The following is an 11940-nucleotide window of genomic DNA, read 5'->3' as shown; positions in this document are numbered from 1 at the left end:
AACGGTTAATATTCGTGTTTGTGATTCATTCTCTGTGTTGCGGTCGACTCTCGCTTCCCTCTCATTAAGATAGCTGTCACTCACACACCATACACACACACCTTCACCTCACTCACCAACGCAGGACAAAAGACTCTGACCCTTTTTCATTATAGGCTGGTTGCTGTCTTAGTGCCGGCGTAAAGATTTTATGATGTATCTCTTTAGCCCGCAATTTTGTCTGTCCGTGACGAGTGGTTCGTACATAAAGTACAAGTTACATCTATTTTTCTTATCTGTTTGACGACTATGGTTTCAAATAGATCATTCGCGGATCGCCGATGTCGTTCCCTTATCTATTCTCATATCTAGCAGGAAAGATGGTTGAGTTCAAATAGGTCTATGCGGACCGCTACGACATCTCCCTCTCTATTTTCTTCCTTTACCCTTTGTGAAAAAAAAAAAAAAAAAAAAAAGAAAACGAAAATAAGTTTAAAAACCAACATTAAAACGTGTAATTGATTATGAATACCGGCTAGTGGTGAATTACCACCTCAATCTTCTCTGTTTGCCTTGCTTTTCTCTTACTCTGGCCCTTACGTTATGGATCTGGCTCCCCGACTTCATATTGCGTCCGGACCGACACGGCACCCGAAGGAGGACCCTTAGGATGGCTGTAAGAAGGACGTCATCGAAGATCGCCATAGTCCCACGGACCAGGATTTGTCGTCAGAAAAGGGTGTTGCCTGCCAGACTCCCCGTACATCACGAAACCACCCTTTGCCGCTAGGTATCGTCGCCCCAGAATGCTGTGCTTGGCGGACGCCTGCAGTCCGGTCACTCCGGAGCTCGTAGCGTCGAATATCAGCAGCCCCGATATGGCCCCCATGCCCCGACGTCCGTAGATCCGGAGAAGATTACGAGGACTTGTTGACGCGAGAAGGACCTGGACGAGATCTTTGAGGACGTGTGGACGAGGACGCCGCCGAGTTAAGGCCCTGGCCAGGACACGAGCAGGTCAAGACGAATCGAAGTCAGGAGGACCTTGCGGACTTTCGAGGGACGTGTAACGAGGAAGGACATTTACAATCAGAGGACCAGGAGGATTAGGACGACAGGGAACGAGAAGAGCAACGAAAGCACCAGGAGCGACGCACGAGAGAGACGACCAGCCAAGTTAGGTCACCCTTGAAGCGCCTCAGGGCGAGGCACGAGTAGGTGGCCGAGCAATATAAGATGTGGATAATTTCTATTTCTATTACCAGTGGACCACTTGGCTGTTTTCCACGTGGATCCAAATGTCCCAAATAAGAACCACCCGCTCAGCGAGGGCGGAGGTCACATTTTATATCTGACCTCGTTTGACCGGGAGTTCGTGCTAAGCTACCACCGCGCTAAGGTCAGCTCCGCCCTCTCTCCGGGCAGCTGACCGTGACCTCCGCGCGGCCAGATTATAACTAGACATGTCTTGTGTGTTTTATACTGCGTGGTATCAACTCTCAGAAATAAAGAGTCCAGTCGAATACCAGTATCAATACCCCTGCAAGCCAATGAAATTGGGTTCTATAACCGTTATAGAGTGAGAGAGAGAGAGAGAGAGAGAGAGAGAGAGAGAGAGAGAGAGAGAGAGAGAGAGAGAGAGAACGAAGAGAGAAGAGAGAAGAGAGAGAAGGAGAGGAGAGAGAGAGAGAGAGAGAGAGAGAGAGAGAGAGAGAGAGAGAGAGAGAGAGAGAGAGAGAGAGAGAGAGAGAGAGAGAGAGAGAGAGAGAGAGAGAGAGAGAGAGAGAGGCGGACCGTCACACACAAGCGGTTCCAAAGGGAAATACTTTGGCGCACACATACACAAGTACAGTCTTAGTCATCATATAGAATCGTCTTAGGTTTTTGGTCTGCTGAAAATCTGTCACTGCATAGACGTACTTCGACACAAGCAAGCTGACAACACCTGCCAAGAGTTGCCACTTTATCTAACTCATTTCCATAAAGCTATTACCACACTATAAAAAGATGAAATGAGACGTGAGTAAATGCACGGAATGTATTGACAGGAATGAGCAAATATCAGTTTCACTGCTTCATTCTCCTTATATGCACAATGGCGTAAAAAGCTTCACCCATTAACATTAGGAGAAAAGGCTATCGCAAACGTATGGTGGGAAATACTCAGGGTGCATACAGGATTGATACAGGATTGGCACGAGTACAAGAACGTTGCCACATCGTACTTCAGTTCATCATGGGAAAAGAGAGTGTGCTTACTGTTTATCAGTTTTGGATTTCTCTACTTTTCTGTTCCAATTTTTGCATATATTACATATCCCTTTAATAATATATAGCCCCCCCCCCCCTCGAAAAACATATAAAATTTGCACATAAACATCCTACAGTGTCTCTAGGAGCATAGAAAATGGAACGTTACAGTTTCAGGGGAAACACTACTAAATATCAAAGTCCAGTTACGTCTTCACTTTTCGTAACCTAACAAATATATGATATATATATATATATATATAGATAGATAGATAGATAGATAGATAGATAGATAGATATAGATATAGATATAGATATAGATAGATAGATAGATAGATAGATAGATAGAGACGGGGAGAGAGAGAGAGAGAGAGAGAGAGAGAGAGAGAGAGAGAGAGAGAGAGAGAGAGAGAGAGAGAGAGAGAGAGAGAGAGAGAGAGAGAGAGAGAGAGAGAGAGAGAGAGAGAGAGAGAGAGAGAGAGAGAGAGAGAGAGAGAATGAGGACCAGAGAGAGAGAGAGACAAATAGAGAAATATACAAAGAGAAAGGGTCACAAATATACAGACAGACATACAGACAGAGAGAGTCACACAAACACTTTCATAGAGACAGACGGATAGAAAGAGAAGGAAAGGGCAGGGTTATAATTTTAGGGGAAACACCAAATATCAAAGTCCTGTAATAACTCAAGACCTAACATGTACATGAAATATATATATATATATATATATATATATATATATATATATATATATATATATATATATATATATATATATATATATATACACATATAAATATATAGATAGATAGATAGACAGACAGATAGACAGAGAGACTTAAGTATCACACACACACACACACACACACACACACACACACACACACACACACACATATATATATATATATATATATATATATATATATATATATATATATATATATATATATATGTATGTATTAAATCTTTTTCTGTATATATATGTAAATATATATATATATATATATATATATATATATATAAACATAATTATATATATATATATATATATATATATATATATATATATATATATATATATATATATATATGTATTTATATTCACCAAAATATATATTACTAGTCATAATTGAAGTTAATGACAAATAGATTAGCTAGCAACTTCAACAGAATATTAGTCACTTTCAAATGTTCTTAGATTTAGTAAAATTGAATCATTCAACAAAATAAACATCAAAATCTCAAATTGAATAACTTTAAATCTCTCTATATACACACAGTTCTTTGTTTATTCACAATGCAACATTACTATAATTTTATCAAAGTGACTAAATAACCAAAGAATGCAGCAAGAGTGTGGAAATATGTTAAATACTAGTACAGATCTATAAATATGTTTTCCAAAAGAAATGCACCACGTTCTTTGGCAAATACCGAAAAGTACTATACAAATGTTAACACACTGATTGGTGCAATTATTCCTTGCATTTAACAAAATGCATGCCATTAGGCAGATGCCCCGAAGGAAAATGTGCCTAAAGATATGGAAATCAGTGCTGATTACTTCCTTCTAATAGAGCACAAAAATGTTCAAAACTGAGAAGAAACACAAAACTAGCAAAATTTTTCTCTGAAAAATTTAAACAATATATATTTCATTAATGTAATATGTATGGAAGTCATTACTAAATATATATATATATATATTTATATTTCTGATAGAAAAACAAGGACGAAAAATCAGGGCACCAACAAAACATCAACATTTAAGACCTACAAATTCGGAAGTATCATCATATCAATGTATACCATTTATTGTATAAATCATCAAATAATCATATTGGAAACTTTGTATCTGAATGACATAGGATGGAAACTAACAGCTAAACCATAATCCAAAATACCACAAGATTGTGTGTCTCACCTCCACCAATGTTCCAATTTGAGTCTGCTGGGTCAACACTATTTACATCTGACAACTCCTTCTCATAATTACATTATATGATTCCTAAGTATTTTCAGATCATAATATGTATCAATAATAATTATTACAAACATGAAAAAATTAATAATGCACATTTACTGCATATATCAAATTATTACTAATACAATGCAAAATCCATATAAAATAGCAAACTCAAAAATTCATTTACTTATGAAGGAATTATATATAAAGCTACTTTACTTAACAATTTATATTCATACATACACACACATACATATATAAACATATACATTCAACCAAACACACACATACATATTTAAAAATTCAGTTACAACAGACATGAGTATGCCTGAACAAAAATTCCATGGACACTTAAATACAGGTCATAAGACATAAAAGTATCATTATGCTAGACAAAAATTACACATCATACCAGTTATACATAAATCAGAAAAAGAGATCCTCCAAAGCTTAGGACAATTCTTTCCCAATAATGCCAAGGGAAAAAGGGTTCCATTTAGATTAAATATCATGCTCTTTGATGACTTTATGTAAAACCTCATGGAGATCTGGCTTTTCCTTTATTTGTACTACCATTTATTACACTAGGTGACAACTCCAGGAGAACCTTATTTTGCAAATATTACATTTGTAGGGCTTCTCCTTTGTAGGTACCCTCAAACAGCTCAACTGATTAGTTTTCTATGAGGTCTCATCTCATTGCAAATCTCCATTTGGCTTCTTTTCTGGGTTTTCTCTCACTAGGTAACAATTCTGTGAAAAGATGTTATTGCAAACTTCATAGTCTTATGGCTTCTCTCTTGTATGCACTCTCATGTGGATAACTAGATTAGATTTATGTGAGAAAGCTTTGTTGCAAACCTCACAGCTGTATGGTTTCTCTTTTGTATGTACTCTCATATGTGTTACTAGGTGACCTTTTTCTGGGAAGACTTTCTTGCAAGTTTCACAGCTATATGGCTTCTCCCTTGTATGTACTTTCATATGCCTTACTAGAACACTTTTGGATGGGAAGGCCTTATAGCAAATATCACAGTTGAATGGCTTCTCTTTTGCATGTACACTCATATGCCTAATTAGACTATCTCTATGTGAGAAGTTCTTGTTGCAAATCTCACAGCTATATAGTTTCTCCTTTGTATGCACTCTCATATGCCTAACTAGACTATTTTTGTGTGAGAAGGCCTTGTTGCAAATCTCACAATTGTATGGCTTTTCCTTTGTATGTACTCTCATGTGTGTCACTAGAGGACCTTTCTCAGAAAAAGCCTTGTTGCAAATTTCACAGCTGTATGGTTTTTCCTTTGTATGTACTCTGATATGCTTTACTAGATTGTTTTTGGATGGGAAGCCCTTATCGCAAATGTCACATCTGTATGGCTTCTCCTTTGTGTGGATTCTCATATGAATTTTGATATATCTCTTTTTAGAGAATTTCTTGCCACACATCTCACATACAAGACGTTTCAATGTGGCATCCACTTGTGGTTCTGTATCCTTAGTACTTTCCTTATGTATCGCCTGATCCCCATCTGATGAATAATTGCTCCAACAATCCTCGGCTACTAACGGCACTCTTAACATGTCCTTATGATCCTGAACCAAGTTACATGAGTTCTTTGCATCTGCTTCATGATTTTGGTCATGAAGATTATGAAGGAAAACACATTCATGTTTCACTTTCACATCATTCACTTCATCTCTCTCATTATCTGCATAATCAAGTTGTTCTTCCTTAATTTCTAAACAAATATCTTTGGAATTATCTTCACTGAGCTCTTCTTTGATATTGGCTCCTGTGCCATATATTTCCTCGTCTGTGACTGGGGCCAAAGGCATTCCATCATCAAGGAAATTCATCATCACCCTGTGAATAAAAAGTATACCAGATAATGTACATAATGTCATAACATGCAAAAGCTATTGTAAACTAGTTGATATCACTTATTAAAATGACAAAAATTGCAATAAAAAAACTAAATAGGAGGTACTAAAAGTAATAAATAAAATATCATTTCATGATGTATTGTTATATAAATACAGAAGTAATAAATATTTATGATGGGATTTTTGAGAGAATTTGCATTAGTATTAATGATAATAAGAATAGCACCAGTTTAAGGAAAATTGATAGTCATCACACATATGTGTATGTAGTACAAACACACTTCTATCTGTCTATTAATCTGTGTAAAATTGTTTTTAAAAAATGTAACAGTACTGATAATAATATTAACAAAAAGAAATGTCAATGATAATTGTGATAAAGAAAAATGTTATTATAGCAGTATCAATATCAATGCAAGTAACAATAAAATTATAAATGATTTTACCACAAAAATATGTTTTGTAATGTTAGAAATTACCGTAAGAATGCTGATGGTTATAATAAAAGTGACTAACAGTCGTGAAGGGTAAAGGATTAAGGGTATAGGGCAATGAGATCAAATGGAGAGTATGAGTCTGAGAAAGGGAGAGTAACAGTGTATGAGGAAATAGTTAATGGTTAATAGTTAGAAAGGAAGGAAGGGAGAGTAATACTGTATGAGGAAATCGTTATGGTTAATGATTAGAACAAATAAATGTCTAGAAATCAAGTGTCATTTAGCACTATGGTAAGGGTACTGTGGCATAAAGAGTAGAAATGAGATAATGATGGGGATAAAATGTGTTAGATGTCAATCATTATTTCTGTAGGATAGAATGATTGTGGAAAGGGTATAGAGGGGGGAGAAATGGAGTATGGCACAGACTTGTAAAGGGACAAAGGTACTGGTATTGGGTGATTAGATCAAATGGAGAGCATGTGTCTGAGAAAGGGATAGTAGCCATTGCTGAAATAGGAGAATCCAGACATGTCAGCATCATTCAGAATGGAGTTGACAGTAAATATCAAAAGAAGGGGTATTAGTATCACTGGTCAGAGCCATGGTTAAAGGAAAGGCAGGGGTAGGGAAATTAGTGATATCAAATTTAGAGCCTTAAACCAACCCTTCCAGACTTATGTAATGTAGTGTTTTTTAATGAATTTTGTTGCATACAGATGGTTTCCTTATTCCTATAGTCTTTTCTTTCTAATACGATTAGATGTTATTATTCTTATTGATATTATGATTATTGATTATCAAAATCTTGGAACAGTGAATGAAATAACTAATTCTTTCATCATGACTCTCACAGCTTACAAAGCAGACAGAAGAGGGTGATGAATGACAGAAAGAAAGAGGGAAAAAGGAGAAGAAAAGACCATGTAAAATTAGCCGAGGTCCAAGGCAGGGCTGATCCCCTGCATTGGACCTCAGACTTCATTACCTATGCCCCTCCCCCCACCACACACAGACACACACACACACACACACACACACACACACACACACACACAAACACACACATACACACATACATACACAAACAAACACACACACACACACACACCTACACACAAACAAACCCACACACACAACAAAAACAAAAACAACAACAACAAACAAGAGATTTAGGGGAAGGAAGGAGAGGAAAGTAATGTTATAATTTGTAATTTATATTTTCTATTATATAAGTAATAATGAAAATAATAAATTATGCAAAATATCAATAAGATTTAAATTATTAATAACAATAGCATTTTTATTCACAAAATAAATGCTGTATATAAAATGAAAGGATTATGATGTAAGGATTCAAAAAAAAAAATTATAATAATAGATAAAAAATACAACTTCATGTATCCAAACTACTATTTGAAACATTTTAAAATACAAAGTACATTAAAATACTAAAATAAAATGTTGATTTCATCCCTATGAATTCAATTAAATCAGGATGTATGAGAGTATACACACAAAAGGTTTATATATATTTATACATATATTAATATATATATATTATATACATTATATATATATATATATATATATATATATATATATATATATATATGTTATATGTACATACATACTATATATATATATATATATATATATATATTATATATATATATATTATATTATATATATTTATATAATAATATTAATATACAGTGAAAATAAGAATTTACCTGATCACATTAGTTGCATCTTAATATCTCTAATTCCCTTATGATTATTGTAATTATTAATATATTATCCTTTTATGATTTTCTATTTTAATAATTTATCATTTTGATATCATTATTATTTCATTAACATATTACCTCATATACCATTTCTTCACATTATTATTACCATTATCATTTAAATTTTCACTTAATGAATTATAATAATTACATTATTTCTATTATTTTTCATCATTATTAATATTATTGTTAGTACCATTTCATGATATCATTGTCATTATAATTGCCAAAATTATTATTATTACAATTATCATCATGTTTAACATTATATAATTATCTAATATTATTATTACTTAGTTATATCATTATTTTATTTTCATTATTATATTTTTTTACTTGCATTATGAAATAATAATTACATTATTAATACAATGTATATATATAATAAATACACTAATGTGTACATAATATACCAACTCAACACCCAACACACACACACACACACACACACACACACACACACACACACACACACACTGCAGGGGCCCAAAGGAAGGGCTCAACAAGAGTATGGTAGATTGCAGGGTTAGGGTGATGACTCCTTTATATAAGAGTAAGGATGGCATAATAGAAGTGAGGTGTTGCTCCTTGACTCGCTGTCTGTCTTACTGTACATGTACTAAAGAATAGGTATAAATCACATGTTTAGCTGGAGTCTATCATATAAATATAGATGTGTGTGTGTGTGTGTTTGTGTGTGTGTGTGTGTGTGTGTGTGTGTGTGTGTGTGTGTGTGTGTGTGTGTGTGTGTGTGTGTGTGTGTGTGTGTGTGTGTGTGCATACATACATACATAAATACATACATATATATATATATATATATATATATATATAATATATTATTATATTATATTTTATTATGTTATGTATTTAATATATACATAATATATATATATATATATATATATATATATATATATATTATTTGTATATTATCAATATCTATCTATCTATCTATCTATCTATCTATCTATCTATCTATCTCTCTCTCTATATATATGTATATATATATATAAATATATATAATATATATATATATATATATATATATATATAATATATATATATATATATATATACATTTATATAAATAATGTGTGTGTGTGTTCAAGAGATCTCAAATTGATAAATGGATAGGTATCTATCAGTCTATCTATTTATCTATCTATCTATTTATATATATACATATATATATATATATTATATATAATATATATATTATATATATATATATATATATATATTATATATATATATATATATATATATATATATATATATATAGAGAGAGAGAGAGAGAGAGAGAGAGAGAGAGAGAGAGAGAGAGTATATATTTACATATTAAGATAGTATTTATGTCCATATGCATATACAATTTACAGAGTTAAAAATGTATATAACTATATATTTTCAGTCTATACATATTCATATAAATAAACTAGATTAACCCACAGGCATATAATTGCAAAATACCTATGCTCAATCTTGACCTTGCCTTACAAAAAGAGACTTCACTCGCTCTCCATACATTTTACCTTCAAGAATTATTTAAGCTCTTGCTTGTTGCAGATTCCTTTATTCCTAAGTAGGATAAAGAAAATTTTAGTTATGCTGATCATTATTCTAATTATGATAATCTGTTATAAAATTATGTAATCAGATGTGATAATTTAAGGTGATATTATTCACTTAACCAAATGGCACCAGAACAAGTAATGACCATCAACGTCTTTACAGACAGTTAGTTCTTAGTAGGCATATTTAACCTCACCTGATTTTCCCTTTTCTTGGGGGGAATCAGGTTTAGATAGGGTAAAGGGAAGGGAAAAACGTCTTCATTATTGGCTATGGTGAGCCTGAGGTAAATGGGGAGAGGAAACAGTCTACCCCTCAGAGTCACCATGAGGAGTATCCCTGTAAATCCTATTTTTTTTCTAATGCTATTCATATCAATTCTGTTATTATTATTACTTACATGAAGATTGTCAGAATGTTATTAGCAAAAAAAATTATTGCAATATAATTTTTTTTTAAATATCTACATTTCCAAAAATCATGACAGACTTTCACAGTTGAAAAATGAAGCTGGGGTGACAGGAACAACTTGCCATGAGTGAACAAAGCACTTGGAGAAAGAGTAGATGCACTGGGAATTTAGCAAGGGGCTCTTGCACCCACTGTTTAAATAAGGGTGGATTGAAAGAGCACCATTTCCACTGAGGGCACTCATTACATGCTCAGGATCCCACTCCAGCCTGCCATGACTGGCATGGCAGGAAGAGGTTATGATATGGAGTCTACAAGGAAAACAATCTATCACCACCTCAATATAGCATATCAAATGACAAATACAGACCTTGGAAAATGACAAGCAAGCAAAAAATATATATATTTAAGCAGAAGAAATAACATTGTATATATATATATATATATATATATATATATATATATATATATATATATATATATATATATATATATATATATGGTAAAATTCTAATTGTAACTGAGCTTTGTAATGTATAAATGTGCTAAAATGCTAATTTAGTTGTCTAGTGCTTCCTTGAGGCTGTGCTGGAAACACTGCTACATGACTACCGGTTGAGAAAGGCTTTGTGAATAGGAATGCAACTGAATCAGCTACATTATAAGGTACTACATTTTGAAGTACCACATTCAGCATTCCTTCCCAATTTTCTGGAGAAAAAGATCTTTTACTGAAATTGTTACAATCTCATGGCTTACACCACTTCAGTGAAATACAATAACCATAATCCGGCAGCTGAAATTTGCCATAGGATCATTTCTCAGCTACCCTTACTTCAACTATTAAGCAAACATAATTAATATTTTCAAAATCACAGTCAGTGGCAAGCAGGTGTGTACTACGACTGGGTGCCTGGCTTGGGAATTACAGTAATCAAGAATGATGGGGATCTAGGGGCCAAGCCCACAGGTTAGGAAAGTTTTTGGTTCACACATCAAATTTTGTGGTCATTTATACATGTGTGATGGGGAATTCAATTTGTCCGTTTTTCTGTTTTCTTTTTCTGATTTTTCTGATCTTTAATTTTTTTTTCAGTGGGGGGGGGGAGGGGGGCTATTTAATGTGCCTACTATGAGGGAAGTTGCCCATATCCTCTCCACCCAGAACCCCTGATCCACCACAAGATTATTGGCTTTATTGTGAATCTGGGTAAATGATAGATAAATCTACAAAGCATTTATTTACTTATCACTCTGGTAATTATGTGTAAATCTACAAAGCAACTGATGATGCTCTGTGAAAAAGGGTAAGTTTCAACCAGCCATCTTTTATAAGGAAAAAAAAATATATGCCTACAACTGAGCCAATAAATCTAAGAATCTTACCTTCTAAGTACTTGTCACAAATTGAATATAATGAAGTTATTTGACACGTGAGTGTCCATATTTTATTTTATTTTTAATAAACTTATTTTGTACGTAAGTAATGGGCACATAAACCTACATGAAGGAGAATTTGTTTCAGCCTAAAAGGATATGACTGTACAAGAGTAATATTATACTATAATAATGTCAAGTATTTACAGCAACTAATAGATTTCTTACTCTGCACAGAAATAATGTTACAGCATGAATAGCACG

The 11940-nt window shown here is 33.4% G+C and overlaps 1 protein-coding gene across 1 annotated transcript in view; it reads right to left on the bottom strand.

Moving 5' to 3' along the window:
* Positions 1-4023: 4023 nt before the first annotated feature.
* LOC119568472 (gastrula zinc finger protein XlCGF8.2DB-like) overlaps positions 4024-11940 on the bottom strand; it is a 9382-nt gene continuing 1465 nt past the window's right edge. The window contains exon 2 of the mRNA XM_037917004.1: positions 4024-6066. Coding sequence (XP_037772932.1) covers positions 4986-6062 — 1077 coding nt within the window. The 5' untranslated portion in view covers positions 6063-6066 and the 3' untranslated portion in view covers positions 4024-4985. The remainder of the gene's footprint in view (positions 6067-11940) is intronic.

Source organism: Penaeus monodon, chromosome 44, assembly GCF_015228065.2.
Source record: "Penaeus monodon isolate SGIC_2016 chromosome 44, NSTDA_Pmon_1, whole genome shotgun sequence".
NCBI lineage: Eukaryota > Metazoa > Arthropoda > Malacostraca > Decapoda > Penaeidae > Penaeus > Penaeus monodon.
Note: the sequence above shows the minus strand (reverse complement) of the source record. Positions and strands in the feature narration are given on the sequence as shown.